At 55.4% G+C, this 25,928-nt stretch overlaps 13 protein-coding genes across 13 annotated transcripts; 8 read left to right on the top strand and 5 right to left on the bottom strand.

Moving 5' to 3' along the window:
- Positions 1-264: 264 nt before the first annotated feature.
- Positions 265-1,748, bottom strand: PG997_008931 (uncharacterized protein; the record flags this gene model as incomplete). Its single annotated transcript, XM_066813246.1, has 3 exons — positions 265-391; positions 568-951; positions 1,030-1,748. The coding sequence occupies 3 exons, from the start codon at positions 1,746-1,748 to the stop codon at positions 265-267; spliced, it is 1,230 nt and encodes a 409-aa protein (XP_066668588.1).
- A 661-nt stretch (positions 1,749-2,409) lies between these two features.
- Positions 2,410-4,297, top strand: PG997_008930 (transporter; the record flags this gene model as incomplete). The annotated part of the gene is made up of 6 exons (XM_066813245.1): positions 2,410-2,598; positions 2,675-2,776; positions 2,840-3,077; positions 3,155-3,623; positions 3,690-4,006; positions 4,098-4,297. 6 exons carry the CDS (start codon positions 2,410-2,412, stop codon positions 4,295-4,297), a joined length of 1,515 nt encoding a protein of 504 aa, XP_066668587.1.
- A 254-nt stretch (positions 4,298-4,551) lies between these two features.
- On the bottom strand, positions 4,552-5,899 carry PG997_008929 (uncharacterized protein; the record flags this gene model as incomplete). Its single annotated transcript, XM_066813244.1, has 2 exons — positions 4,552-4,714; positions 4,773-5,899. The coding sequence occupies 2 exons, from the start codon at positions 5,897-5,899 to the stop codon at positions 4,552-4,554; spliced, it is 1,290 nt and encodes a 429-aa protein (XP_066668586.1).
- A 533-nt stretch (positions 5,900-6,432) lies between these two features.
- On the bottom strand, positions 6,433-7,298 carry PG997_008928 (MACRO domain-containing protein; the record flags this gene model as incomplete). The annotated part of the gene is made up of 3 exons (XM_066813243.1): positions 6,433-6,607; positions 6,686-7,194; positions 7,215-7,298. 3 exons carry the CDS (start codon positions 7,296-7,298, stop codon positions 6,433-6,435), a joined length of 768 nt encoding a protein of 255 aa, XP_066668585.1.
- Positions 7,299-8,142: 844 nt separating this feature from the next.
- PG997_008927 (uncharacterized protein) lies at positions 8,143-9,579 on the top strand (the record flags this gene model as incomplete). The annotated part of the gene is made up of 2 exons (XM_066813242.1): positions 8,143-8,714; positions 8,790-9,579. 2 exons carry the CDS (start codon positions 8,143-8,145, stop codon positions 9,577-9,579), a joined length of 1,362 nt encoding a protein of 453 aa, XP_066668584.1.
- Positions 9,580-10,118: 539 nt separating this feature from the next.
- Positions 10,119-11,156, top strand: PG997_008926 (uncharacterized protein; the record flags this gene model as incomplete). Its single annotated transcript, XM_066813241.1, has 1 exon — positions 10,119-11,156. The coding sequence occupies one exon, from the start codon at positions 10,119-10,121 to the stop codon at positions 11,154-11,156; it is 1,038 nt and encodes a 345-aa protein (XP_066668583.1).
- Positions 11,157-11,596: 440 nt separating this feature from the next.
- On the top strand, positions 11,597-11,935 carry PG997_008925 (cytochrome b5-like Heme/Steroid binding domain-containing protein; the record flags this gene model as incomplete). The annotated part of the gene is made up of 1 exon (XM_066813240.1): positions 11,597-11,935. The coding sequence occupies one exon, from the start codon at positions 11,597-11,599 to the stop codon at positions 11,933-11,935; it is 339 nt and encodes a 112-aa protein (XP_066668582.1).
- Positions 11,936-11,989: 54 nt separating this feature from the next.
- Positions 11,990-12,913, top strand: PG997_008924 (uncharacterized protein; the record flags this gene model as incomplete). Its single annotated transcript, XM_066813239.1, has 2 exons — positions 11,990-12,422; positions 12,519-12,913. 2 exons carry the CDS (start codon positions 11,990-11,992, stop codon positions 12,911-12,913), a joined length of 828 nt encoding a protein of 275 aa, XP_066668581.1.
- Positions 12,914-13,938: 1,025 nt separating this feature from the next.
- On the top strand, positions 13,939-14,693 carry PG997_008923 (nitroreductase family protein; the record flags this gene model as incomplete). Its single annotated transcript, XM_066813238.1, has 2 exons — positions 13,939-14,260; positions 14,368-14,693. The coding sequence occupies 2 exons, from the start codon at positions 13,939-13,941 to the stop codon at positions 14,691-14,693; spliced, it is 648 nt and encodes a 215-aa protein (XP_066668580.1).
- Positions 14,694-15,471: 778 nt separating this feature from the next.
- PG997_008922 (ATPase) lies at positions 15,472-16,742 on the bottom strand (the record flags this gene model as incomplete). Its single annotated transcript, XM_066813237.1, has 5 exons — positions 15,472-15,671; positions 15,738-15,995; positions 16,108-16,311; positions 16,380-16,702; positions 16,738-16,742. 5 exons carry the CDS (start codon positions 16,740-16,742, stop codon positions 15,472-15,474), a joined length of 990 nt encoding a protein of 329 aa, XP_066668579.1.
- Positions 16,743-19,885: 3,143 nt separating this feature from the next.
- PG997_008921 (uncharacterized protein) lies at positions 19,886-20,224 on the bottom strand (the record flags this gene model as incomplete). Its single annotated transcript, XM_066813236.1, has 1 exon — positions 19,886-20,224. The coding sequence occupies one exon, from the start codon at positions 20,222-20,224 to the stop codon at positions 19,886-19,888; it is 339 nt and encodes a 112-aa protein (XP_066668578.1).
- A 1,526-nt stretch (positions 20,225-21,750) lies between these two features.
- PG997_008920 (uncharacterized protein) lies at positions 21,751-23,865 on the top strand (the record flags this gene model as incomplete). The annotated part of the gene is made up of 2 exons (XM_066813235.1): positions 21,751-23,093; positions 23,226-23,865. The coding sequence occupies 2 exons, from the start codon at positions 21,751-21,753 to the stop codon at positions 23,863-23,865; spliced, it is 1,983 nt and encodes a 660-aa protein (XP_066668577.1).
- Positions 23,866-24,662: 797 nt separating this feature from the next.
- On the top strand, positions 24,663-25,672 carry PG997_008919 (GPI-anchored cell wall beta-1-3-endoglucanase EglC; the record flags this gene model as incomplete). Its single annotated transcript, XM_066813234.1, has 2 exons — positions 24,663-25,401; positions 25,476-25,672. The coding sequence occupies 2 exons, from the start codon at positions 24,663-24,665 to the stop codon at positions 25,670-25,672; spliced, it is 936 nt and encodes a 311-aa protein (XP_066668576.1).
- Positions 25,673-25,928: the final 256 nt, after the last annotated feature.

The following is a 25,928-nucleotide window of genomic DNA, read 5'->3' as shown; positions in this document are numbered from 1 at the left end:
TGGGCGGTCTGGAACGAATATGGACGCCGCCACGCAATGCACTAACCACGCGACAGATCTAACTTCATGCAATAATCCAACATCTAGCCCTCGGGCATAAATCCACCGCATCATTGGAGACTATTCCATAAATCCCTACATTATAGTCCTCCGATCCATAGCCTTGGGTGTGATTGACTCGGAGAATCTCCGAACCAATAGTGCTCCAAGCCTCAAAGCTTAGGTTGGACCTCTCAGCTCCACCGGCTGGCTAGCCGGCGGCTCTCAAAAGAAGAATCGCATCGGGCAGCTGATGATCCCTAGCTCGGGCATCCTCGAGTACTCCAGGGGCCCATCGATCTCGAAGTCTTTGGTGGAACGCAGTATCACCCGCATCGCCGTTTCTACAGCTCTATCGTGTCGCGCCGTTGATCGGCGTGTGGGTTAGCCAATGATCGATCGATCCACTTCTTTCGCGCCTTGAAGGGGACGAACAAGGCCTTGTCCCCTTCCAGTTGGACCAGGATAGAAAGGGGGGGAAGGACGAGATGTGGAGGGTGGTAACGCCCCCAACGCCATGGTACTTACAGTCTAGCCAATGGCATGCCCACGCACCGGTGCCTGCCCCTCCCGAACCCCAAGTGCATCGCGGCATTATCCCTGTGCAGCACGAACTCGTCGGGCCTCTCGAACACGTCCGGGTCGCGGTTCGCCGACGTGTAGTGCAGTGTCACGGGCTCGCCGGGCCTGATGGTGTGGCCGTGCAGGTCGACGTCGCGCGCCACCGTGCGCGCGAACCCGCGGTACGGGCTGTAGAGGCGCAGGAATTCCTCGAGCGCCGCGGGGAGCAGCGACTCGTCGGCGCGGAGCCGGTTTTGGAGGCGCTTGTCTCGGCTCAGGTGCTGGCAGATGGACCCCAGGAGGATGGGCGGGGCGACGACGCCGACGACTAGGGATTGGCGGAGGCAGCCCCTTTTGATTTTTACGTTGCGTTAGATGCCAGTTTCGGATGGCCAAAAGCCGAAACGGTAAAGAATGAAGGTCACTTACACAAGATGCTCCTCGCTCAGCGGGTTTCCCTCGGCGTCCCTCTCGAGCAGTAGCGACGACGCCGGATCTTCCTCGGGATCCCGCGGGTTCACGCGCCGGTCCGCCAGCAGGTCGCGCGCGATCTGGTACATGACGAGCGAGTTAGCCGTGACCGTCTCCCCGTCCTGCCTGCGCCACGCATTAAGCCAAGCCGCCGACGCCTTGGCCAGCTTGGGCGCGACCTCGGCGTCGAGATTCAACCACTCGGTCTCGACCCTCGCGACATAGTTGGCCCCGAACTCGGCCGAGATGTCGCCCCGCCCTTCCTTCAAGAGGGGCGCGAGCTGCTCTTCCGCGTGCCTCTGGAGCGGCGCCGCGAGCCGCTTGATGCGCGACGGCTTCAGCGTCCGCTCGAGGGCGGTGCGGAAGGGCGTGTGCGCCGGCGCGTCGAAGTTGAGGGGCGGGCGCCGGATGCCGCGCGGGTCGCTGGGGACGACGGCCTTGACGGAGGAAATGTACGTGGCCGAGTCCAGGGCCGCGCGCTTGACGTCCTCGTACCGGGTCAGCAGCCAGTAGCCGCCGTACTGGGTCGTGTGGACGAGGGGGCAGTGCGTGCGGAGGTGGGCGTACTCGGCGTAGATTTTGGAGGGGTCGTTGCTGATGACGACGTGGGAGTTGTCGATGTCGAAGGGTTCTTTTTCTTCGCCATTATGTACGATTTCTAGTACGGCGGATGCCATGTCTCTACAGACGTTGATTTGATGTTCTGGTTTTCAGACGAGTCAAGTAGGGCCTCCTCACGAAACGAAATATGAGATGGCAAGCTGGAGTGCGCGATATTGACTGACTCCGGACCCTTGTCCACTTTCGGATATGGCCTCCCGACTCCGATGGCCTGCCGAGCCGACGGCCCAAGGACTTAGCCAGCTGCGACTAAAGCCAATGAAACTCCCGAGGAATCGGTTCGCTTAGATCAGATGTCCTGTCCCTGATTGGGATGATGAGCCAAGACCGAGATATCTGCCGATGCATGTCCCGTTTAACTGGGTAAATGCGACGTGGCCGGCCAGTCAAACCCCCCGGCTCCCACCCTGCATGCAGTTTGCCTGCTACAGATGCATCTCATTGAGATTATACTAACCTTATCGGCCTAGCGAGAGATGGATCTCTTTGCGGGGTATCGGTGTATGGGGAAACGAAACACGCGTCAAAGAGGGCAGACATATCATGGGGGAGTTCCCGTCGAAAAAAGTCCGACAGAGTTATTTGGCCGATAAAGTTGAACGTTGGACGAGAGTGAGACTGACACTATCCACCGGAGTCGTCCAGATAATCTCTGCCACAGCCAGATTGTCAAGTTCAGTTCTAAGGGGGGCAGTTTCAGGCATATACACGCACGGAATGGAGCGCACCATCGTCCCCGAGAAGGGCGCGCTCGACGCCGACCATCTGGAGATGGTCCTCGACGAGACCGCCCGCGGCGTCCAGTCGCACTACGTGCCCGTGACGGGCGAGGAGAAGGCGCTCAACAAGCGCGTCAACCGCAAGCTGGACTGCTTTGTGCTGTCTCTCCTCGCGCTCGAATTTATCGTGAGTAATCACGTCATGGCCCAAACAAATATCGACCATGCGGTTCGATATGTAAAGCTGACATACTGCGAGGTAGTTCTGCGGAATCGACAAGACCAACATCGGCTTCGTGGCTACCAGCTCGTTCCCTAAAGATGCCAACCTGGGCCCTGATGCGATCCCGCATTCCCTTTCCTTGGTAAGAAAGAACAATGCATGAACCGATACTTAGTGTCCCTGCATGAAGCTCACGAGGAAATAGTTTTCGGCTACGTACGTCGTCCTGCAACCCGTCATGGTCGTCTTGGCCCGTCGCGTGGGCGTCAAGTACTTCCTCGCCGTCCAGTTGGTCCTGTGGGGCGGCCTCTGCATGTGTCACGCCGCCATCCGCAACTCGGGCACGCTGATCGCCCTGCGCCTGCTCACCGGCGCGGCCGAGGCCGGGTTTACCCAGATCGGCAACTACTACATGTCGACGGTCTATCCCAAGGCAGAACTCGGTAAGTATTGAACTACATGCCCTTCTTTAATTATCCAGTGGGCGGGCTTAGTAATGATAATTGATACCCAATAATAGCATGGCGCGTCGGCCTGTTCTCAGGCATGTACTCCATCGCCGGCGCCTTCTCCGGCCTGATCGCCTACGGCCTCCTGAAGCTCGAGACCCCGCACATCCACGGCTGGCAGGCCGTCTTCCTGCTCGAGGGCGGCTTCACCGTCCTGCTCGGCCTCCTCACGCTCTTCGTGCTGCCCCGCCGCCTGGCCACGGCCTGGTTCCTGACCGGGCCCGAGCGCGCGCACGCGCTGTACCGCATGGAGGTCGACCTGGCCGGCACGCAGGAGGAGGCCGACGTGCACAGTACCGTGGTCACGCAGCGCGATGTGGTGGACGTGGTCACGGATTGGAAGAAGCTGGGGACGGTGCTGTGCAATGTCACGTCGGTGCTGCCGGTCACGGCGTTTACTACGTTTTTGCCGCTCGTGGTCAAGGGGATGGGGTATTCGGGGAATGATGCGACGCTGATGAGCGCGCCGCCGTTTATTGCGTAAGTTGCCTTTTACTCTTAGCACTTGATGTTTGGTAGATTGAGTTGCTGACACTGTAACTGCAGCGGCGTCATTGGCCTCCTGATTATCGTCCGGTCCAGCGACCACTTTCGCGAGCGCTCGCTGCATACCGTTTTCGGCATGTTGCTGGGCATTGTGGGGTGCATCGTCATGGCCGTCAGCGACCAGAACGCGCTGCGCTACGGGTTCTCCTACGTATGCATGACGGGTGTGTTCGTGGGCGGCCCGCTGCTTGCCGTCTGGCTCGCGGGCAATACGCCGTGGAAGGGGGCTCGGAGCGTCATGCTTGGCGTCAATGGATGGAGCAACGTTGCCGGCGTCATCGCGGGGCAGATCTTCAAGGATAAGTACGCGCCTAGATGTAAGTAAGGTCCCGAGGCACGCGGCTCTTTGCTATTTGGCTACCCTATGTACCTACTTACTGACCAAATCTTCAAATTTCTCCCATGCAGACGAAGTACCCCTGATCATCACCATCTGCATCATGGTCGCCGGCATCTGCGGTCTCGTCTTCATCCGGTTCATGTACCAACGCGAGAACAGGAAGAGGGCCGCAGAGATAGCCACCTGGGACGCGCAGCGGTTTGCAGAGGAGAGCGCGTCGCAGGTCCGGCGCGGGGATCAGAGGCACACTTTTATGTATGGCTTATGAGTTAACAGTCACCGAGTGGATCATCAGAAGAAATAAATGAGATACGTAGATCATTGGTATACCGAAAAGAGATCTATTTGCATTGAGTCCGTCTTCTTCCTTGGGATCGTGCGTACCTTGGCTAAAATCAGGCTCCCCTTTGCAGTCTGGCGACACCACGGCTATCTGTGTAGAGATGCTGGTCATACCAACTGATCGTTGATATCCAGCATTGAGATGCCATGCTCTAGTCAGTCCAGGAGGGAAATCATACCTCAAAACCTCACGGTCTGGGTGTACTGTCCCAACCCCTCCATGAACCGGCCCCGCATCCCCTGATCCCGCACCAGCACCGCGAACCCCGGGTTCTCCGCCACGACCCGCTCCAAGAAGAACGACTCCGCCGCCTTCGGTACCGTAGCACGTCCCGTATTCTTGCTGTTGCTGGCAGTATCGATCGCGAGCAGCTCCAGCCCCCTTGCGCAGCCGCGCGCACGCCTCCTCGCTGCGCAGGACGGGCTGCAGGCCCGGGATCGCGAGCCCGACGAAGACGACGACGCCGTGCTCCAGGGCGGGCGCGAAGAAGTTTATCGGCACGCCGTGGTTTTGCGCGAGCTGGTCGGCGGTGCGGATGCCGAGGAGGTACTGGCGCGCGGCTTGGAAGAAGGACTTGGGGATCGGCATGGTTGATTTGTAGGGGATGTTCCACCAGGCTTCGTCTTCTGCGTTACTGGGAGTAGACGTGGTGGCGGATGATGAGGATGATGTCGAAGCTGCCGTTGTGTTGGCAGCAGTAGTATTCGGTCGGCTGTGCGATTGTTGCCCGCCACCGCCACGGAGGTGGAGAGGGATGTGGACTGGTTCCCGTGCTGTTTCTGTTGCTAGTGCTTCTGCCGATGGAGAAGTCATCAACTTCGATGCTTCTTCCTTTTCTTTATATGTCGTGACGACAGCAACAATACCGGGATCCGGGTTGGCGACGGGAAGAGACGCAATGGGGGTCTTGGCTCCTCCACCTTGGGTTGCGCCGGCCAACGGCGGCTCTTCATTATCGACATCGGTATCGGCGAACTTGAATTCCTTGGTTTTGCCAATGACTGTTCGAGGAGAAGATGATGAGTTGCTCTTCTTCCTGAGGCTGACCGGCATTTCTTCTTCTCCTCCTTCCTCAATCCCCTTCTCATCATTAGCATCGGTATCTTCAAACTTGAACTTCTCATTGGTCGTGCCCGGTTCCATTCCCGCGGGAGAAGAAAACGAACGCCGCTGCCGATGGCTATTATTCACAAGGCGGCAGGCGTTACATTGCTGATTTGGGCGGCTAACGCCGTCGTACTGGGCGACGCCGCCACCGGCCAAATGACTGGGCTTGTTCGCCGAACGCTTCAGCAGAAGAATGGCTCCGCAGCCTGGGCATTCCGATGCGACGGCACGCTGTTCGATATGTTGATTTTCCTTGGGGCTCGTATCGATGCAGTTACCTGGGAGACCCTGAGGGGCTGCTGCTTGTTGCAGACCTTTAAGTTCAGACTGGATCTGGGTGTGACGGAAATGCAGAGGCGGAGTTGGCGCATATTGGTTGGGCTGGGGAGAGTCGTGTTGCTGCTTACTGTTGCCGTCCATCTTGAACTGTCAGAGGGAAAGGCTGGGTATGGCACATGTAGCGCGGTAGGTTTGGTGTGATGCGAAGTCGAAGGGAAACATCTGAGGGTTAGACAGTCCAGTCATATATAAGTACATCTCTACCGTGGCATGAGCCTTCGCATAATTGAATGCAGTGTCTAAGGTCCAGTAGTTCCTCAGTCTCAGCAAACCTAAACAGGCTCCCTCAGTTGAATACAGTGTTCTCGATCGATGGCCGGGACTGGGATTCCACGCGACTGAGAACAATAATTCCGAGCCTTCGAGGTCGACAGGCCTCTCTTTAAGGAAACAGCACATGGTGAACGACAGGGTCAATTGGTTTTCGTAATGCCGATGAAGGCAATGAGGCAAAAGGCCTGGTGTATTATGCAATTCCTCCCGTCGGGCAGTATCCTAAGGTCCATCCATGTATTCCTGATCATGGAATAACGCCAACGCCATGCTACCGTGCCTATCATGAAGTCATTCTGGCCATTTAAATGTTACCGCTTGTTCTGGTAAAGGGAAGGAAATCAAGACTCTCCATCATGTTTCTGTTTCTTCTGAGCGTGATCGGGATCAGCATCAGCAGGGTCGGTGGTGGGCACATCAGGAAGCTTGCTGGCCGTGGCCTCGGCCTCAGCGGCCTGGTCCTCGGCGGCTTTCTCTTGGTCGACTGAGGTCTCGGTGTCGGGCGGGAAGTAGAGACTGTGGAATTCGAAGCAAGGTATTAGCGCAGTTCAGGCTACAAGAATCAGTCTTGAGGATAGAAAAGTGACAACTCACGGCAGAGTCGAGTCGTATGACCGAACATCCTTGGCCTCGAACGTCACAAAGATAACCTTGTCTAGCTTCTTCCCATTTTGGTCCATGAACTGCTTGACTGTATCACAAGCCACCTGACAGGCATCCAAGCTGGGATAGCCGTAGACGCCCGTGCTGATGCCACTGAAAGCAATGGTCTTGAGGCCATGCTGGACGGCAAGCTCCAGCGAGGATCGGTAGCAGCCGCGCAGGGCGGCCTCGCTGCGCTCGGGGCGGAGATCGTCGTAGACGGGGCCGACGGTGTGGATGACCTTCTTGCAAGGCAGGTTGTAGGCGTCGGTGATCTTGGCGCTGCCCGTGTCGCAGCCCTTGAGGGTGCGGCACTCAGTGACCAGGCCGCGGCCGGCGGCGCGGTGGATGGCGCCGTCGACGCCGCCGCCGCCGAGGAGGGAGTTGTTGGCGGCGTTCACGATGGCGTCGACGGCCAGGGTGGTGATGTCGCCGCGGATGAGGCCGATGCGGTCGTTGTGCTGGGGGAGGCGCCGGCGACCGGGGTGGTCTGGGCCTTGTCGAGCTTCTTGAGCTTGTACAGCAGGCCCAGCGAGGGGATGTCGGCGGCGGCAATGGGCGCCATCTTTCTCGAAGCGGTGGCGAAGGATCGGAGCATGTGCGTGGAAGTGGGAGGTGTGATAGTTGGGAGTTGGTTGAGCAAGTTATATATTCAATTGTGTAGATAGTAATCGGTGGGTGCTGGTGGGAGAAATGGTTTTGTGTTCAATCCAAATCGCACTCTTTGCGATTGCGCCTTGAGCAGGAAGCTTCCACCAAACAAGCCGCAGGTGACGTAGCAAGCAGGGGACCTCTCAGCGTGGGTCATGGCTAATCGATAAGCTTCTGGCGGCGGTGTTACCCAAGGTTACCCACTGTAACTCAACCCTCCAGTTCTAAGTCAGCTAAAATTACGGGGTAGAGCCTAAGGTTAACGGTCTGACGGTTACATGCCTAAGTGCTAACCCACCACCTGCAGGCAACATGGAGAGTCCATCAAATCAAATGGGGAAGCATCAACTTCACCATCTCCAACATCCAACCCACCATGTTGGTCAATCAACTGCCTGCAAATACATAAGTGCATACATATGCTGCTTAGTCGGACTTTGATCAATTTCAATCAAGTTATTCCAATCGATGTCCCGCACTCCGCCCAATCAAGGAATTCGAGGTTCCATTGCCTCTAGTCGCATGCGGAAATCGATCACAAAGGAACCCGTGATAGTGACAATGCATTCATCTCCCCGGCACAGGTCGTGCCATGACTGGCGAGACCATGTTAGGCCTTAGGTATCTTGTATGGAGCAACACGAAATGATATGATATTTTTCCTCGGTTGAAAATTTAATCTTTCGTGCTTGGAATTGGAAAAAGGGGAGAGAAAAGAAAAAGAGCACAACAGCAGCACCCCCTTACAGACTCCTACTATGACAGACCAGACCATACCTATCACTCGGCCTTTCAATTTAGTCCCGGAATCCCCCTGGGCTCAACACTTCTATCCTTCCCACGACCCTCTCTTTCGACAGCTTGGAGATGGACTCCACCATTCCGGCTTGGCCCCCGCCAGGCCCTACGTACCTTGGGACCAGTTGGGACAGATCCCCCAAAACGAGGAGCCCTTGCCCTCCACGCAGAATTTGGATTTCCTCTTCTACGCGGAGCGGTACCAGAGAATCAAGCGCAGCGGCATGATGTCTTGGCGCCTGCCAGCCATGATCGCCGACTTGTACGATTTGTCGAAGCGCAACGACATCGAGATGGACCCCAACCTCATCCAAGTCAACGAGGACGGCTGGCTGGATTTCCTGAAAAGATCCAAATGGTTCGACCGCCGAGTCGACGCCTTGTCTTCCATCCCCAATCCTCACCCGGATCTGTACAACCACCCAAACAACTGGTGGACCGTCGACAATCCCGCCATCTGGAGGATAGTGCGGATAGCGCTAGAGATGGTGAACCGCGTCTTGAACACCATCATCGAGTCCCGCCATCCTTGGTCTGTATATACCTATACCTCTTGTAAACCGTCGCCCGAGTCCCCGCCGAATCGTCACTAACACCCATGCTACAGGCTGGATACTGTCCTTTTTAGCCAGTTGCAGAAATGGTCGGATATTGATCCAACAATGGCCGCCCATTGTGCCGAGAACCAGAATGACTCTCCGGGTGTTATGACTGAACGTCCGGCATCCGCGAGAGCAACCGCCGCCGAGATGAGGGCAGCACTCAATGATGCCCTTCGATTCTGTGTACTGAGCTTTGTAGATGAAGCCAGCGTAACGCAGGGCGAGGGTATCTACGGCTACTCGGCCTTTGGTTTCACCTACGAGGCGGCCGGTTATATTAACAAGATGGTACAAGGTGACGTTAGCGCCGTCGCCCCGGCCCTGCAGACGACCAGGAACCTCAAGAATTTGCCACTCTACGTCAAGAAGCCACAAGACACGGCCGGGAATCCCGTCTTGACCGGCTTCGAGGATTTCGAGGGCTGCGAGGAGTTCATGCCCATTGAGGACCTGGTCGCACAGGCTGTCAGTCAGACGCCGGGGCCCGACGACTCGGTGATGGACGCGGCTGCGATTGCACTCGCCGCGTTAGGCCCCATATCGGGCGACGAGTTCAAGATGGACCCTGTAGATACCTTGCTTTGTACAGTCCACGTTGCTCCGCTCCGCTGTCTCCTCAATACGGAATCGAAGCCTTTTGAACGATACAATGCCCTTATGTCCATGGCTGTTACGGTAAGCGAACCCCCGAATATGCGTCGGATCCTGTATGCTCACGCCATGGTTGCACAGATACTTCATGAACTCTCGGTAGGCTTTGCCAACATCTCTGGTCTATGCTTGCTCGAATACTAACCCAGATTCTATCAGCACTGTATTCTCCATGGTAGAGAGCGACAAGCCGGCTTTCGTAGTGGCCACCAGGGAGCCCGCGAGGATCCAGTGTGTTTAATCTTTCATGCGAAGCCCTTTCGATGCTGCTATGGCCATCTAACAGACAATCACAGTACATTCTCCCCGTCCTTGGACGCGAGGCAGGCATGTCATTCGAGACAACTTTCTTCAGTCGAATCATTGATTCGTTGTTGCTAAATGATGACACGTTGGAGTATGGAAATGGTGCCAACACACACCTGACCTACATGAATTGGCCTTATCCGTGGGAGGAATGGGACAAGCTACCTGAAACGTGGCACTTCCTGCTTCCCACGGACTTTCGCTACTTTTCCCTTCCGGCTGTGTGGCCCGCCTCCATGTTCTCGGAGGGGTTTTGGCGCGGCGCAGTCCCGCGTTGGGGGCCCATTGCTTTTCGGGCCCCGAAGGTTCTTGCTTCAACACTAGAAAATTATCAATTCAACTACGGCTCGAGGACTTTCAGTCAGCGGTTGACAAAGATGGAGGACACGGTACCCGAAATGTCGACGCATTATGGGAAGTTCCAGCGGCAGTGGCAATGGCTGTCGACCTGGAACCAGGTGACCCGGCCGTGGTGGGAAGAGCAGTACAAAAAGTGGTCCCTCAGCCCGTGGAGCGTGGTCAGCGCCAGGGAATGGATCGCCCAGTTTCGTGAAGCACACATTCGCCGAGAGCTCCTCGAGTGTACCATGCTGATTTGGAAGATGATCAATGCCATAGGCGAAGACAAATACTCCAAGGGCTTCGACCCGTTGCTGGGCCCCACGATGAACCTCTGGGCCTCCATCGCCTCACTCATGATGGCATCGATCCCGGTTATGACCGGAGCGTTTGACAGGAAGGGGCCGAGACAAGAAATCTGGTGGTATCCCAGTATATCGGCGTCAATGCAATGGACGAAGCCCCTGACCCTTCACCCTATGGCCATAGATTCTTTCGTGAAACAGGACGAACACAAGCCTGGCCCCTGGACATACCCCAGCGATGGACTCATCAACTTCTGGGCCCGGTTCTGCCCCATGGGCATGACCTATGCGGTGCCTCACAGCTGGCTCCTGGCGTGCTACAACACGTTCCAGAAGCTCTGGGTGCACCACCACACGACCAAGGCCCAGGGGGAGTGGGCCGACTTCGACTTCCAGATCCCCGACTACGACGACAACTGGGCCATGATCACGGATGGGTCAGAGGTCAACGTCAACTACTACAACCTCCCCGTCTGCAATTGGATGAGCCACCACGCCCCCACCGGAACCGAGGCAGCGTTCTATGTCCCCAGCCCACCGGCGTCCCCGGAGTCGAGTATCACTGGAATACGCGTTGCACAAGATGGGTCTAGAACCGCCGCACGCCGCACTCCTCGTGCATCATCGCGTGGGAGGAAGCCTCTCTATCCCTTGCACTTCTCTACCGGAGAGGTCGGCAACAACATGAACGACGACGACTTCTGGGTGATTGAGACCGATGGCGATAGCGGCTATGACATATTCTCCATATCAAGTATGCTCATCTCTTGATGTCGGTCCCCTGCCTAACTTCTTCGTTTCACTTTTCCTACTCGTCGCAATGTGTACCCCTAAAAGACTTATTTCTAACTCGGGGGAACCCTTTCGCTCAGACCTATGCCTCCAAATGGGGTTCCCGACTGCCGAGATGATACGGCGGGAACTGATCACGCTGAGCCCGCTTGGCCCCAAGTTGCGCGACGACGGGCACCCGGCCGCGGATCAAATACGAGGCGAATTGGACCAGTCTTGCCAGAAGATGGGGAAGCTTCTTCTTCCTCGAACCCCCGAGTATATCTCCGAGTACGACGGCCAGGGGGAATGCCAATGTGGATCATCATAAGCACGACTGTCTACGATATCACAAGTAAGCCTCTCCTTCTATATCCCGTCCCTGGATTTTGAACTTTCACCTTCAATTTCTGGAGCCGGTGGTGGTTGATGTAACTAACATGAATTGTTCTCTTGTAGAGTTCAGCTTTGGTACTACAAATGAAAAGGCCCAATTGACCGAGAATCCGGGCGGTCGACCAAGTAACCTGCCCGATGATCCGGACGTGTATGAGGACCTGCTGCAGCGGCTGTACCCCTTCCGCTGTGCGCTCTTCGAGGCCCTGAAGGCTCCCAAGAAGGACAAGGGGGCGCTTCCGCCTTTCTCGCCGGCTATGCTGAGTTGGCACGACAATCCCACGGCGGGGATGTATATAGCCGTCGACGGCATCATATATAACATTGCGAGTAGGTTACATCTCCATCCTTTCGTGGCTTTCGACCACGACCGTGTTGCTTAAACTTTCCGCTGCGAAATAGATTATGTAGACCGCCATCCTGGCGGACGAGACATCATGGGCCAGACGCTGGGGCGCGAGGCCCGCAACTTCCACGACTTCCACGCGCCGGACACCATGGCCGCCTACGCGGAGCTCGCCGTGGGCCGGCTGGTGCCGGACATCGCGCTGGCGGAGCTCCGGGACCACCAGGTCGCCATCCACGGCTGGGTTTTCGACCTCGAACGGCTCGACACGGAGGCCGACGCGTGGGTCCTGCCCGTGCTCGCGCACCTCTGCGGCAAGGACGGGTCCGAGGCCGTCCGGAACAAGGACGCCACCGCGGACGCCTTGGTGCACGTCTACGATCGGAAGAAGGAGGCCATTGTGGCGCATGTTGCCCCCGGCGAGGTGGGTGAGATTCCGGTCGGGGAGGTGGCGAGGCATAATGACCCGCAGAGCTTCCACGGGGCTTGGGTCATGGTTGATGGATACGTGTTTGATGTCACCAGTAAGTCGCCTCTCAAGAAACCAAGACCCTGCAATCAGTCGAGGGAAATTTGATGATATGACGCATACTAACCAAACCACTTACACCTACCTACAGCCCTTATGCTCCACGGCAGATCTATCCACGGCAAGGAGCTGCGGTACATGTGGGCCGGCCGGGAGCTGCGGGACGAGGCGCTACGCAAGTGGCTCTGGGAAGACTTCCCGCAGCGCGTCATCGGGCGCGTGGTCGCAGGCGAGGCGAGCCGGGAGCCGACGGTGGAGGAGTTGCTGAAGAACAACACGGGCACCAACGAGACGGAGCAGGACCGGGCCCGCGACGAGCTGCGGCGCACGATGTGGGGGATCGATAAGGATGATGAGACTTGCGGGGGCTTGATCAAGTTTTGTGGTGGGAGGAGGGGGGTGTGGGCAGCATCGACGTGGAGGACATGCGGCGGCGTCGGTGCCGGGTGCGGGGAGGAAGAGGGCTGCGGATGCGGATGCGGTTGAGGATGGGGGAGTGCGACGGGGCCTGCGGTGAAGCGTAGGGGTCGAGGGGAAGAGAAGTAGTGACGGTTGTTGGATTGACATTTGGGTTCACTTGTGTATTATGATGTATGCATAATTCGGTGTTTTGCACAAGAAACATATATTCGTTCTGGCAGTTCATGCCCACCTCCATCACTTTTGCCGCGGCTGTAGTGACGAGCAGTAGCGACCCGAGTACGGCAGGCTCACATTCTAGGTAGGTAGCACAGGGGTCTTTGGCGTTCTTGGTCGATCCCAGAAGATGCAGGGAAATACCCCGCGAATGTCCCGCGAGGGTAGCGCCTAAATGTCCACCGATTTAGCCATGCAGCCTGAAGGACAACGATAGTGGTAGCAGACAACTGACTTGTCACGCAAATGATACCGCTTCTCTTCGACAAATGGGAGGCGCTAGAATGAATGCGGCTGGAAGGGATAAGCTTTGCGAGGATCTGGATTGAAAAGCATTGGTAATCCAGATTCTTTGTGGCTTGTTCGCTAGCAATGCTGGCGCTGTGTAAGATGCCATAATGGGTTAACTGAGAAGCGGCTGGAATGCATGTCAGCATGGAAAGGGGTAGTCCAAAGGCTAAGCCGAGTCTGGTTTGGCGGCCCCCTAGTTCCATCTCGCGCGCCTCATGCTGCAGTGTGCTCACCTCATCGATTTGTAAGGTAGCGATAAGCCAGCCAGTCTGTGTATTTACCGATTACAGATACGTACCTGGCGTCTTTGTTTTGCTCGAATGGTGTATGCAGGCGATATCTAGCGATTGGCGACCAAAAGTCACTGTCGACAGGAGTATTGTGCCTGCCTAGGCTGTCCAAGTACATAATGGACGGAGTTCCCTCCCTTGCCAAGGAGTCTTGAATATCATCAGTTCCCATCACACTCACCGAAAGCGAGAAAGCAACAGCATACCACAGCTTCTTTCAACCCATCTCAACACTCTCCCCGTAATCCCAATTCCAATACCAAATCAGAAAGCCCCTAACCACCAAACCCAAACATGTCTCCCCAAGGCCTCGTCACCACCGACCAGTTCCTCGCGGCCGCCAAGTACCGCCGCAGCGTCTACGCCCTCAAGAACACCTCGCCTGTGCCCGACGAGCGCATCGAGCAGGTCGTACAGGAGGTCCTCTCGTTCGCGCCGTCCTCTTACAACACACAGCCCGTGCGCATTACGCTGGTGTTGGGCGAGAAGCACGCCCAACTTTTTGACGAGATTATTGCGGCGGCCCAGCCGTTCTTGACCCAGGTCGCGGGCGAGGAGACTTGGAAGAAGATGAGTGGGTTGTTTCAGGGGTTGAGGGGGGCTTATGGCTCGGTTAGTTCTCCTTTTGCTCTCTCTCTCTCTCTCTCCAGTTCTCGTGATTTCTTCCTCCTTGACGAATCTGATTGAGAATCATGTTGAATAATCATACTAACGCATGCCCAGGTCCTCTTCTGGGAACGCACCACCACCATCGCCGAGTCCGGCGCGGCCCACCCTCGGCGGCGCACATGTTCGGCCAGTGGAGCGACCACGCGCACGGGATGGCGCACCTGCTGACGTGGTCCGCCCTGGCGCTCGAAGGGCTCTCGGGCTCGCTGCAGCACCTCAACGCCATGCCGCCCGTCGAGGCCGTCATCAAGAAGTTCGCCGGCGTGCCCGAGGAGTACAGCCTCAAGGCCAACCTGGTGTTTGGCGAGGAGGCGCAGGAGCACCCCGCGGGGCCGCCGCCCAAGTTGCCGTACAGCGAGACGTTGAAGGTGTTGAAGTGAAGGACTGGCAGGTCAGGGGCAGAGTGGCGTGGGGGTGGCGTCGATAGTTCTGTTGAGTCGTTGTTGCCTCTGGAGGTAGCATAGGAGCGTAGCATTTCCCGGTTAAGAATACAAGTGAAATCCATTTTGGAATCAATCCATTTCGGTGTCCCTTGATATCAGCATGCTTATCTACTATCGCCGCTTTTCTGTAGCCCGGTGCAACTCCCATGGTACAGCATGAGAAAGAGTGACAAGGTTCCCTCTCCAAGATGGTGCAGCAACGCACTTGGACAAAGGTGCCACCCGAAGATAGTTGATTAGTTTCGACAAAAAGATCAAAAGCCGACACAATACTAAAAAAAAGATTCATCTCTAAACTGAAAACAAAAAGTAATTGTTTGAATTGCACTGCCCGAGAATCGAACTCGGCCCCTGCGATCGCCGACGAGGTGGGCGCCATGGATATACCCCGACGAGGGAGACCGCAGATGTTAACCACTACACTAACAGTGCCTTGTGGAAGAAGTTGGCGGGAGATGATGGAACTGCGTCTTGTAAATGGTTATGTACTCGCCGAGGTGTGTAGTCTGTAGTCACGTAGACTCACACTGATGGTTTGCATTCACATTCACTAACAATTCATCGTCACAATGATTGCTCGATTTCACACCTGACAGTAATAAAGGGCCGGCCAGCTGGAGACAACTTCGGCTCAGGGCACTCAAAGGCATAGCATTCTACCAGATCTACCGTAGTTACCTCCCACCATCATAGCGGAACAAGGAAAGTACCCCTCTTAAGCTCTGGCTCTTTCTCTCATCGCCCTGTCCTTCTCGTCATCCCCCGAGTGGACTTTGGTCAGGTATGCCTTGAAGTCGAGAGACATCTGGCAGACCTGCTCGAAGTCCATCTTGTCTAGGACGATCTTGTCGCTCTCCTCCTTGCCTCCTTCAAAGTGGAATCTATACTCGGCTAGCGAGACGGCAGTTTGGAACGCTAGACCGCGTATTGTTAGCACGTGGACAACGGTCAGTCATCAATACCCAGTCAAAGTGCACGGACCGTTGCGGATTTCTCGCCCGTTCCAAGGTATCTTCCGCATCTCCGAGTCGTTGAGCACGAAGTGCTTCGCGCGCGACTCGACAATGATGCTTTCCTTGCGTTCTCTCTCGAGTTTGTCGAAGAACTGCTCCCAGATCCGCTTTCGCTGTGGTTCCCCGAGGTCTTCGTAATGGATCACAACGTGGATCCTGGAAATAAAGGCATCGTCGAAGGTCCCCACACGGTTGCTGGTCAGGAACAAGATGCCACGGTAGTACTCTAGACACCGCAAAAAGACTTTTTTACTCCCCGTAGTAAAGGGTGGTCAGCATATTTTTCATGTAGCTTGGATAGGTGTTTCATGATGGGCTCAGGGGACGGAAGTCAATACCTGCAACCAGTATGTTCCTTTCCAAGTTGGAGGTCATTCGCCTTTCTAGCCAGACGTCAGCCTCATCTAGAAGCATCACAGCGCCCCAAGACTCTGCAAGCTTAAACCACTTCGACAGTATATTCTCCATACTCCGTGCATCAGTGCCGAAATCGGCGCAAGTGAGCGAGAGCAGAGGACGGCCAATGAGTTCGGCAATGCATTCTGCCAGCCAATTAGTTACAAATCGTCAGGCCTTTGCAAATTATGTCGAAGTTCCATGTGTAAAACACTTGCCAGCAGTCTGGGTTGAATGGTCAGTGAAAGTTTGCTGAGAATGGAATGCTTCTCCCTGCTTACGTATGTCTTTCCGACACCTGGTCCTCCGTGGAGAAGGAATATCTGGCCTTCTCCCTTTGTCTGGATGAAGTCCGCTCCCCAGGTTTCTGTGGACATCACGGGCTTAGGGACAGGGCCAGCGTGCTTCTGTACTATGGCCTTAATCATTCGCCTCCGTTCGTCCGGCATGACTAGGGTGTCGATTGCTTTCGTGTTGACGTTGGCAGGCTTGCACAGGTCCACATCAAGTTTCTCTATCACCGTATTAGTGAGGGTCCTGGATAGAAGACACCGTATAGGATTTTAACTAACCCCATGTCCGAGACTTCAAAGCAAAACCAATAAGTACTCCCGAGCAAAGCAAAGCCCGGTGGTCTCTGTCAGGGTAGTCCTCAGATAGCTGGAGATCATGGCTTTCGGGATTGATGAGATCGTAATCGGCCCAGGGGAATCCTTTCGGAGGGTGTGGCCGCCATCCACGGCACTTCTCGCATGAACAGCTCGCAAGGTTTGTCCCCATATCTTCCATGTGGAAGTCGAAGTCGTTCAAGGACAGTGATAAGGGTGATTTTTTGACCGAGGACCTGGACTTTCGAACATTCTTGACTCGGGGTTCGTGATCCTCTAGATCATCCTCCGATGAGTCAATTTCGTTGGACCTGTTTCTCCAGACATTGTTCTCCCGAAAGTAGTTGCCAATATCTATCACAACTCTTGTGTCGAGCTGGATTAAGTTTAGTCGGTGCTTGTTTCAGTGTGATGACTGTATCCTACCGTCTTTCTTTCCAGAGTTTGGCCCGAGTAGTGCCACTGTTGAGCTCCAGTGAGCATCCCGTACCATTTCCTCCCTCGCTGTATCAACTCTCGTCTGGTTTTGCCCCCGTCTGCGGCATCGACGAAAGATGCGGGGGCTATCTTGAGGTCTACGATAGGACATTCGCCATCAAATGAACCAATCGTCAGAAATGTCTTTGCTCGGCGTACGTGGTAGCCGTCGAAGCTCAAACACCATAGACACACACGATAAGGCTGTGTGCGCTCGAGGATCGCTGAAACTCCTTCATAGACGTCGATTCTCTCCAAGATATACGCGTTGGCCTTTCCCGCGTCATTCTTAACGTAAACTGTCGTACCCGGCTTGTACAACAGCCACATCATAGAAAAGGTGCATGACGGGCGATTTTGGGAGTGTCTCTTGTACTCAGCTTCAAGCTGACGACTGAAGATGTTTGTTCTCATGAACCCAAGGAGCTGTTCAAGGTGGCTGACGGTAATCTTGCGCTGCATCTCCGAGAGCCCCATTTGGCCTTCAGGAGCCAGAGCCTGCTGCTGCTTGCCATTCAAAGATTCCTTATACCCCTCCAGCTCGGCAATATGATGAATGATGACACAGAATGGGGACTGGAGTGTGACTACCTGTGCTTCCAAGCTGACAGAGGGGTAATACCTCACCAACAGTCGCAATGCTGCAATGGCCTGTTTAGACTCGATAGTCATCTTTTGTTTGATGCGAATGAAATCAACGCGGGGGTTGTGAAAGAAACCCGCTTTCGTAAGTTTGATGCGGTCTCTCTCGGAGCGTTCGCTATCCCATTGGTGATCAGTCGCAAGAATTGTAGTTACCTTCGCTATGGTCTTTTGTCCACGAGCCTCCACCCCCTTACGTGCTTCTTCCAGGTCGAATGGCCCGTGCCAAGGTCGTGAGTGGATCCGAAAGCCTCCTTTGTCTGTGAATTCAACCTCATGATGTATGACCGACGGATGATCTTCGTTATCATGTCCGATAGGCTTGACCGAGCTTGTGTTGGTGACTTTGGATCCTGTTTCCGTGTTGTTTGGAGCGACCGAGTTCTGTCTGTTGTCATCTTCGATTTCGGACCCCTCATCCTCGCTATCTGACCAAGTAGTCTCTTTTATCTTGCTAGCCATGAAATTGACATCGCGGGCGAGCTGCGTGAAGAGTTGATCTCGCGTATCTGCGCTGGTCCTTGAGCTGCCTGATACAGACTTATCAGAGCCTGAACCGAGTGTACCAACATCTTTGAGAGAGTCATTTTTGGGTGTCTTAGTATCCGCCTCTTCTTCGATGTCTTCCTTGATGATGTGAGAGTTGCATCGTGGGCATACATGAACCCCGAAGATCAAAAGGCTGGCATGGCTCGCACCAGTGACGGCACATGTGGCACCTGCAGCCTGACTGTGCCCGGAAAGCGTGGCATGGCACTTCTTCGGGCTTCCCAACGAAGTATGTCTCAATTCCTCCGTTGTCGCATTCGGGTTGCTGCCACTTCCACTCGGCTCCATTTTGGGTAGATGAGATGTCAGTGGCTCCATGCGACTTGTGGTGTAAATGAAGCATGTTCCTGGGAAAGTCGAAGAGGTCCGGCATCCTTTGATCTCAGCCTAGTATCCATATTCCACGCCTGAGTAACGTGGCGAAATCATTGAATTATCTTTGCTACCCCGCTCCGGACGCTATCCTATAGATATCATTGGACGTCTTCTTCCGGTGGTGGTCAGCAGCTGGTTCCAGTCACATCGGTAATTGTATTGGACTGACAAAGGCCTGACACTACCGCGGGGTTCTCACTTGGCATTGTGTGGCTCTTACGCGAGTTCAGGCTACGGACTCTCGTGACAGATACGACCTTCCGTGGTTGCTGTAATGACTAGAATTACCATTGTCGACGCACCAAAATAGAGATGGAAAACGACGTATATGAACCATCAATTAGAGACACCGTGAGGCAATATTCCAACGAAGTCGCGAGCGGAGCCCCCCAGAACACCTTAGAACAGGCCATGTCGGCGCACGAGACAGAACTCCAGGCAGCTGAGCTCAAGCCAACGATATGGAAGGAATGGCTTCGTTTCGAAGCCCCTGAACCGTGAGTAATGCCAGATGCGTGCATACCTAGGGACAGTACAATGACAAACTCGGTCTCATTGCAGAGATCCAGATGCTGGAATCCTTCAAACGGAGGCGAAGGCTGCCAGTGAACTCTGGCGTAGCCTCAAACTTGACATTGGGGAACTTGGAGGCCCTGAAGACCAGGTCCCGTCAATACAGACTCTTTGGGCTGCCGTTAACGACGCGCAGGCTCAGTGGACTAAGAAGAGTGAGAAGGGGTTTGGAAAGGCAAAGGGACAATTCTTTTCCTTCCTCGAGACCATGGATTCGCACAAATACCTTTTCAGTGTGATACCCAATGGTGACAAGTACACCAGCCTCATTACTGGGATCATCACCACGGTAGTAAAAGTGAGTAATATAAAAATACAACCATTATTCCCCGGAAGCCTCCTCGCAACTAATGTACAAGAAAAACAGGCCTCCGTCAACCATGAGACAATGGCAGATGGTTTCTCACGGGCGCTTCAGGATATCAGTATGGACCTCAACTTTGTCCGAAGAGGGACTCAACTATGTAACTCAGCCGAGATGAAAAGGCTCGTAGTACTACTCTACAAGGACGTCTTCGCCCTCCTCTGCTACAGCATGAAGTGGTACTGCTCCTCGTGGAACCGGTTCCGGACGGCCTTTGACAATCGGTTCTACAACAAGCATGTCGAACAGCGAGTCAAGGTGATCCAGGGCCTGGTCCAGCGTGTTCGTGACGAGATGCGTCTCACGAATGACCGACTGGTTCAGGATATGCACTCGGAGCAGAGAACTGGCGTCGATGAGATCTTGAGTCACATCAGCGAAGTCGAACACGGCTTGGATGCCAAGTTCGAGAGGTTTGCTGAGATGGTCGGGGCTCGAATGTTCCAGACGCTCATGGCGAATGCCCAACATGGTGAGTAGCTCCAGCTCTTGTAAAACTTGTTTTCTGTATGTGGTACACGAACTAAAACCCAGGCAGAGCTTAGCAGCCTGAGTGCAAGTCAACCATTACTCCAGGGCAACACGGGAGAGGTGTTGGCTGCTCAGACGAGTCAATGTATCTTAATATCCTGGGGTTTATATCTAGTCCCAATGCTAATATGCTGCAGACTCGTCCCATATAACGCGAGCTGAGTTGGAGAACTGCTTGCCATTGCTGGCCCCCTATATAACCGGTCCCGAGAATCCTACTTCTTGGGCTCAAGGAAGCCCTCCGACCATCCCGAATGAAGTTGCTATTGATATCCAACGATGGCTACAAGCCTCCAAGTCCAGTACTCTCTGGGTGGAGGGACCGGCATACGGACCATTTGACGAGGCTCTTTCTAGCATTGGCATCAGGATCCAGTCTGTCGCCGAAGAAGTTGGCATCAGCTGCCTCAGCTTCTTTGCGAAGACCGCGTATTCTTTCGAGACCCAAATGGGGTCTTTAAAGAACGCCGGAATCATCTCCATGATTTACTCCATCATAAGCCAGCTGATTCGCATCGCCCCGTCTTCACTCCCTAATACCCCGGACTTGGCGGAAGATAGGATATGGCAGCTGGACGGCACGGTGGAAACCCTGCCGGCAAGCCTGGACATACTCGAGGCACTTCTATCGCACATAGATCCAGGGCTTGTCGCCGTGGTCTGTGGGTTCCACCTGGTGGATTCCCGAGAGAACATCGCTCATCTTGCCAGGTTCGTGGAAATCTGGCGAGACCAACACCCCGAGCGGAGAGTCAAGACGCTTTTCATCAGTGAGGGAAACTGCAGAGCATTGGCAGGTGTCATCGATAGGTCCAATCGATCGGACGCTTCCCGACTGACGTTGGGACGGGCCCAACTTCCTCTGCCGGGTGGTGTTGCTGTAGATAGCATCAGACTAGGTAGATAGCTGGACTGGGTTCGCTTTTTGGGGTACTAGATTGGCACAGAGTGCAATTGAATTCTTGTTCGTGTCCGATGATACTTGTGGACATGCATCGTGATTTCATAACTTGAATACTGGGGGGCTATGTATATCCCGGGTGATGCTGAAATTACCCCTTTTCCAGCCTTGACGAGCAGGATTATATATGCAAATGCATCAAATGAGCTAAACCCGAATAAGGTTCTTTATTCCAATAGATCCGGAACGACTTCGCCGCTGAGAAACTCCGGATGATCTTACCCCCCTTGTATTCACTGTCAGCACAATCATTCCACCTTGGCTATCAACCCTGGCAGCAAAACCAATAATGCACTTCGTCTTGGGGTTCGAGTGGGGGTTTAGGATGACAATTCTCGCAAACTGAACTCGTAATCTCTCCGTAGCCAAGAGACCATGACGATTCCCATTTATTGACACCGATTGCGCGTCGGCGTTTACCCACTCACCAGGTGTGAATACAGTAGAAGAAGGAACCGATGCGGTTTTGTACATGCAATTCAGCTTCTATCAAACCCCCAACACCATGACGAATGTCAAAATTGCGGCATCAACGGATCTGACGCGCTGGCGGTTGCGGACGGATCTTGGCGATTCGCATTGGACCTATCTCAGCGAAGCCGACAGCAAGGAATCTCCCCAGAGCGACGCCGAGAAGTATCTTTTGGGACTCCCCATCTCCCAAGAAAAGACCACCAAGATCAATGGCTCTACCAATCAAGGCGATAGCGTAGTGTTCAACGATGCTGCGCGCAAAGGCTTCAGCTTCTTGACGCGCGTACAATTGCCCGAAGGCCATTGGGCCTGCGACTATGGCGGACCAAGTTTCCTGCTCCCTGGGCTCATCTTCGCCATGTACATCACCGGGACCCCGATCCCCGACGAGTGGAAGATCGAGATGACGCGCTACCTCGCGCACCACGCCAACGAGGACGGTGGCTGGGGCCTGCACCTGGAGGGCAAGTCGACGGTCTTCGCGACGGGCCTCTACTACGTCATGTTGCGAATTCTCGGTCACGACAAGGACCATCATCTACTCGTCAAGGCGCGGGGGTGCCTGCTGTCCCACGGCGGCGCGGCCGGGATTCAGCAGTGGGGCAAGATCTGGCTTGCATGTCTGAACCTGTACAGCTGGGATGGTGTCAACTGCATCCCGACGGACCTATGGGTGCTGCCAGAGTTGCTGCCGTTCCACCCCTGGCGCTGGTGGGTACAGTGCCGCGTCGTCTACCTACCGACCTCGTACCTGTGGTCGAACCAATGCACCGTCCCGCTCAATCCCTTACTCAAAGAGATCCGGGAGGAGATCTACACCGAACCGTACCGATCCGTAGACTTTCGCCGAGCGCGCAACTACACGGCCCCATCCGACTCCCTCCGCAAGATCTCGCCCTTCTTGCTAGTCTGCTTCGCCCTCATCCGGATCTGGTTCGACTTCTTCCGGCCGCGCTGGTTCCACCGCCTCGCCGACCGCCGGGTCTCCCAGCTGATGCGGAACGAGGAGCACAACACCAACTACAACTGCCTCGCGCCCGTCAACAAGGCGTTCCAGATGGTCGCGGCCTACTTCGAGGACGGACCGGACTCGGAGCGGGTCCGGCGGCACCGGGAGAAGGTCGAGGTTTACATGTGTCTCGGGCCGCAGGGCATGACGTGCGGCGGCACCAACGGCGTCCAGGTTTGGGATACGGCTTTCATCGTGCAGACCGCCGCTGGAGCCGGGTTAGCTGCGGACCCGCGGTTCCGGGCCCCGCTCATTCGGGCGCTGGATTTCCTGGATAAGTCGCAACTGCGAGACAATCTCGATGACCCGCACCGGCACCCGCGCAAGGGGGCTGGCCGTTCAGCACCAAGAGCAACGGCTACATCGTGTCCGACTGCGCAGCCGAAGGCTTGAAAGCAGTCCTCATACTACAGAAAGAAAGGTAAGAAAAGCAAACAACCGCCATACTGCAATAAAGCAGTGAAAGAGCCGATACTGACATGATCCGTGCATCCAAGTGGCTATCCGTCCCTCATCGACGATTCGCGGTTGTTCGACTGCATCGACACCCTGCTCGGCATGCAAAATGCCGACCGTGGCTACGCCAGCTACGAGCTCATCCGGGGCGGCAAGTACCTGCACCACCTGAACCCGGCCGAGGTCTTCGACAAGATCATGGTGGAGTGCACGTACCCCGAATGCACCACAGCCGTCCTGACAGCTCTGGCCCGGTTCCAGCGTCACTTCCCCGCGTACCGTTCGCAGGACATCCAAAGAACCATCAAAAAAGCAGTCGGCTTCATCAGGTCCCGCCAGCGTCCCGACGGCAGCTGGTACGGCGCCTGGGCCATCTGCTTCACGTACGCGACCTTCTTCGCAGTGCAGAGCCTCGAGGCGGCGGGGGAGCAGTACTGCAACAGCGCCAGCGTACGCAAGGCCTGTGAGTTCTTGCTCAGCAAGCAGCGCGACGATGGCGGCTGGGGCGAGCACCACTCCTCGTGCGACGAGCGGCGCTACATCCAGCACGACGTCACGAGCCAGGTCGTCAATACGGCGTGGGCTGTCATGGCGCTGATGCATGCGGGATATCCCGATCCCGTGCCGATACAGAGGGGCTTAGAGGTAAGTACACGATGGATCTCCAAGACCGGAAGTTGACGATGATGATCTGACCATGAGTGATATTTCACACAATAGCTCATCCGAAGCCGCCAGCAACCCAATGGTGAATGGCTGCAAGAAGGCATCGAAGGAGTGTTCAACCAGACTTGGTAAGTAGATGCCAAGATTTCCATTCGAAAAGGGCATGTGTGCTGACATTCGTTACTACCTTGAAAAGCATGATCGGGTATCCGAACTACAAGCTGTACTTTACCGTCATGGCCTTGGGATCCTACAATACGTGGTATATGCCCAAGCTTAAAGGCCAAGACGAAAATCATCGGAGTCGATCTCTCCTCTAAACAAGTAGGTCATGGTACGGAGAAACGCCCAGATATAACAATCGCGATAGTTGCCGAGCTTCGGAACAGAAGGAACTGAAATCCCGTATCGATTACCACTCAATGTCGCAGAGCGTGTCTTTCGGGTGTAGCGCTTGCAGCTTGGCCTTCAGCTAGAACATGCAGATCCCACCCCGCGATCCAATAGGGGCGCGCTGCGCGTAGCACACAGGTCTTGGCTCTAAGATAATACGAGCCTCAACCACGTCATGAATTGAACACGAAGAGATGCACATGCAATGAGCCGGGAATCCGAGAGTTGGGAGATTATGAACCTACGTATATATACGCCACGGTTCAAATTTGATGCAAGTTTTGCGACATGTAATCAAAAGGCCTTTGGTTTAGTAACTCGTAGCTCGTACCTCTTGCTTCGTCCTTTTCCTCTCATCTACATTCACGCTTTCTCGAGGGCAAAACACCAGAAACGAAAAGAAAAGAAAAGAAAAAGCCATGTGGTCTAGAAGCCTGTCGTTACTAGCCTTGGCGGCGTCCCTCGCCTCGGCCCAGCTAAAGGGCTTCAACTACGGCTCCACCAACAACGACGGCTCCTGCCGCGGCTACGCCGACTTCGTCCGCTTCTTCACCGAAGCCAAGAACCTGGCGGGCACCTCGCCCTTCACCGCGGCCCGCCTCTACACCTCGGTCCAGTGCGGCACGGCCGCGGACCCCATCGCCGCCTTCCGCGCCGCCGTCGACACCCAGACCTCGATCCTCGTCGGCCTCTGGGCGAGCGCGGGCCGCCCTTCGTACGAGAACGAGCTGAACGCGCTGCTCCGGGGCGTGCGGGAGCTGGGCGCTCCGCTCGCGGATAGGATTGTGGGCATCAGCGTCGGGTCCGAGGATTTGTATAGGAGCAGCCCCCAGGGCGTCGCCAACAACGCCGGCGCCGGCGCCACGGGCGCCGAGATCGAGGGGTACATCGGCTGGCTGCGCGACTGGGTCCGCGGCACGCCGCTCGAGTCCAAGCCGGTGGGCCACGTCGATACATGGACGGCGTGGATCCTGCCGGAGAACCGTGGCGTCGCGAATTCGGTCAACTTCTTGGGGCACAACTCGTTCCCGTACTTTGAGACGACCCGGCCCAACTCGATCGATCAGGCCGCCGATAACTTCTGGTCGGCGCTCGCGCAGACGGAGAGCGTGTCTGGTGGGAAGGAGGTCTGGGTTACGGAGACTGGTTGGCCGCATGGTAAGTTACGCCCCTTTCCCGTTTTGCTTTTGTTCTTGCTGCAATGGATCGCTGACATATTCGGTCCGCAAAAGTTGGACCCAACTCCGGGGCCGCCGTCGCAAACCTCGGCAATGCCCGGCGCTACTGGCACGATGTGGGATGCCGGCTCTTTGGCTCCCGGAACACGTTCTGGTACACGTTGAAGGATGCCAACACGGCGCAGACGGACATATCGTTTGCGGTCACGCCACTGGGCAGCAGCACGCCGTACTTCGACTTGACTTGTTAGCGTTTGTCGGAAACCAGATTCACAAAAGTTGGCTTGGGGAAACGGGGAGCGTACATACATTGTATCAACTGTAACTAATCGTTATCAAATGGAGGAGCCAGTATCAGTACCATACAATTTCGGCCAAAAGCCGTCGTTTTACTCGCAGCTCTAGAAGTGATATTTCTTAATTTGACGGTTTTATTCCTGGGAATGGCGTGTTGGATACTACGTATACCCCGTTCCCTTGTGGCGTTCTTTCTGTACGACATATACC

The sequence above is a fragment of the Apiospora hydei genome, assembly GCF_038363865.1.
Source record: "Apiospora hydei strain CBS 114990 chromosome Unknown utg000006l_segment0_segment0, whole genome shotgun sequence".
Taxonomy (NCBI): Eukaryota; Fungi; Ascomycota; class Sordariomycetes; order Amphisphaeriales; family Apiosporaceae; genus Apiospora; species Apiospora hydei.
The sequence above is the reverse complement of the archived record's forward strand: the minus strand, read 5'-3'. Positions and strand labels throughout refer to the sequence as shown.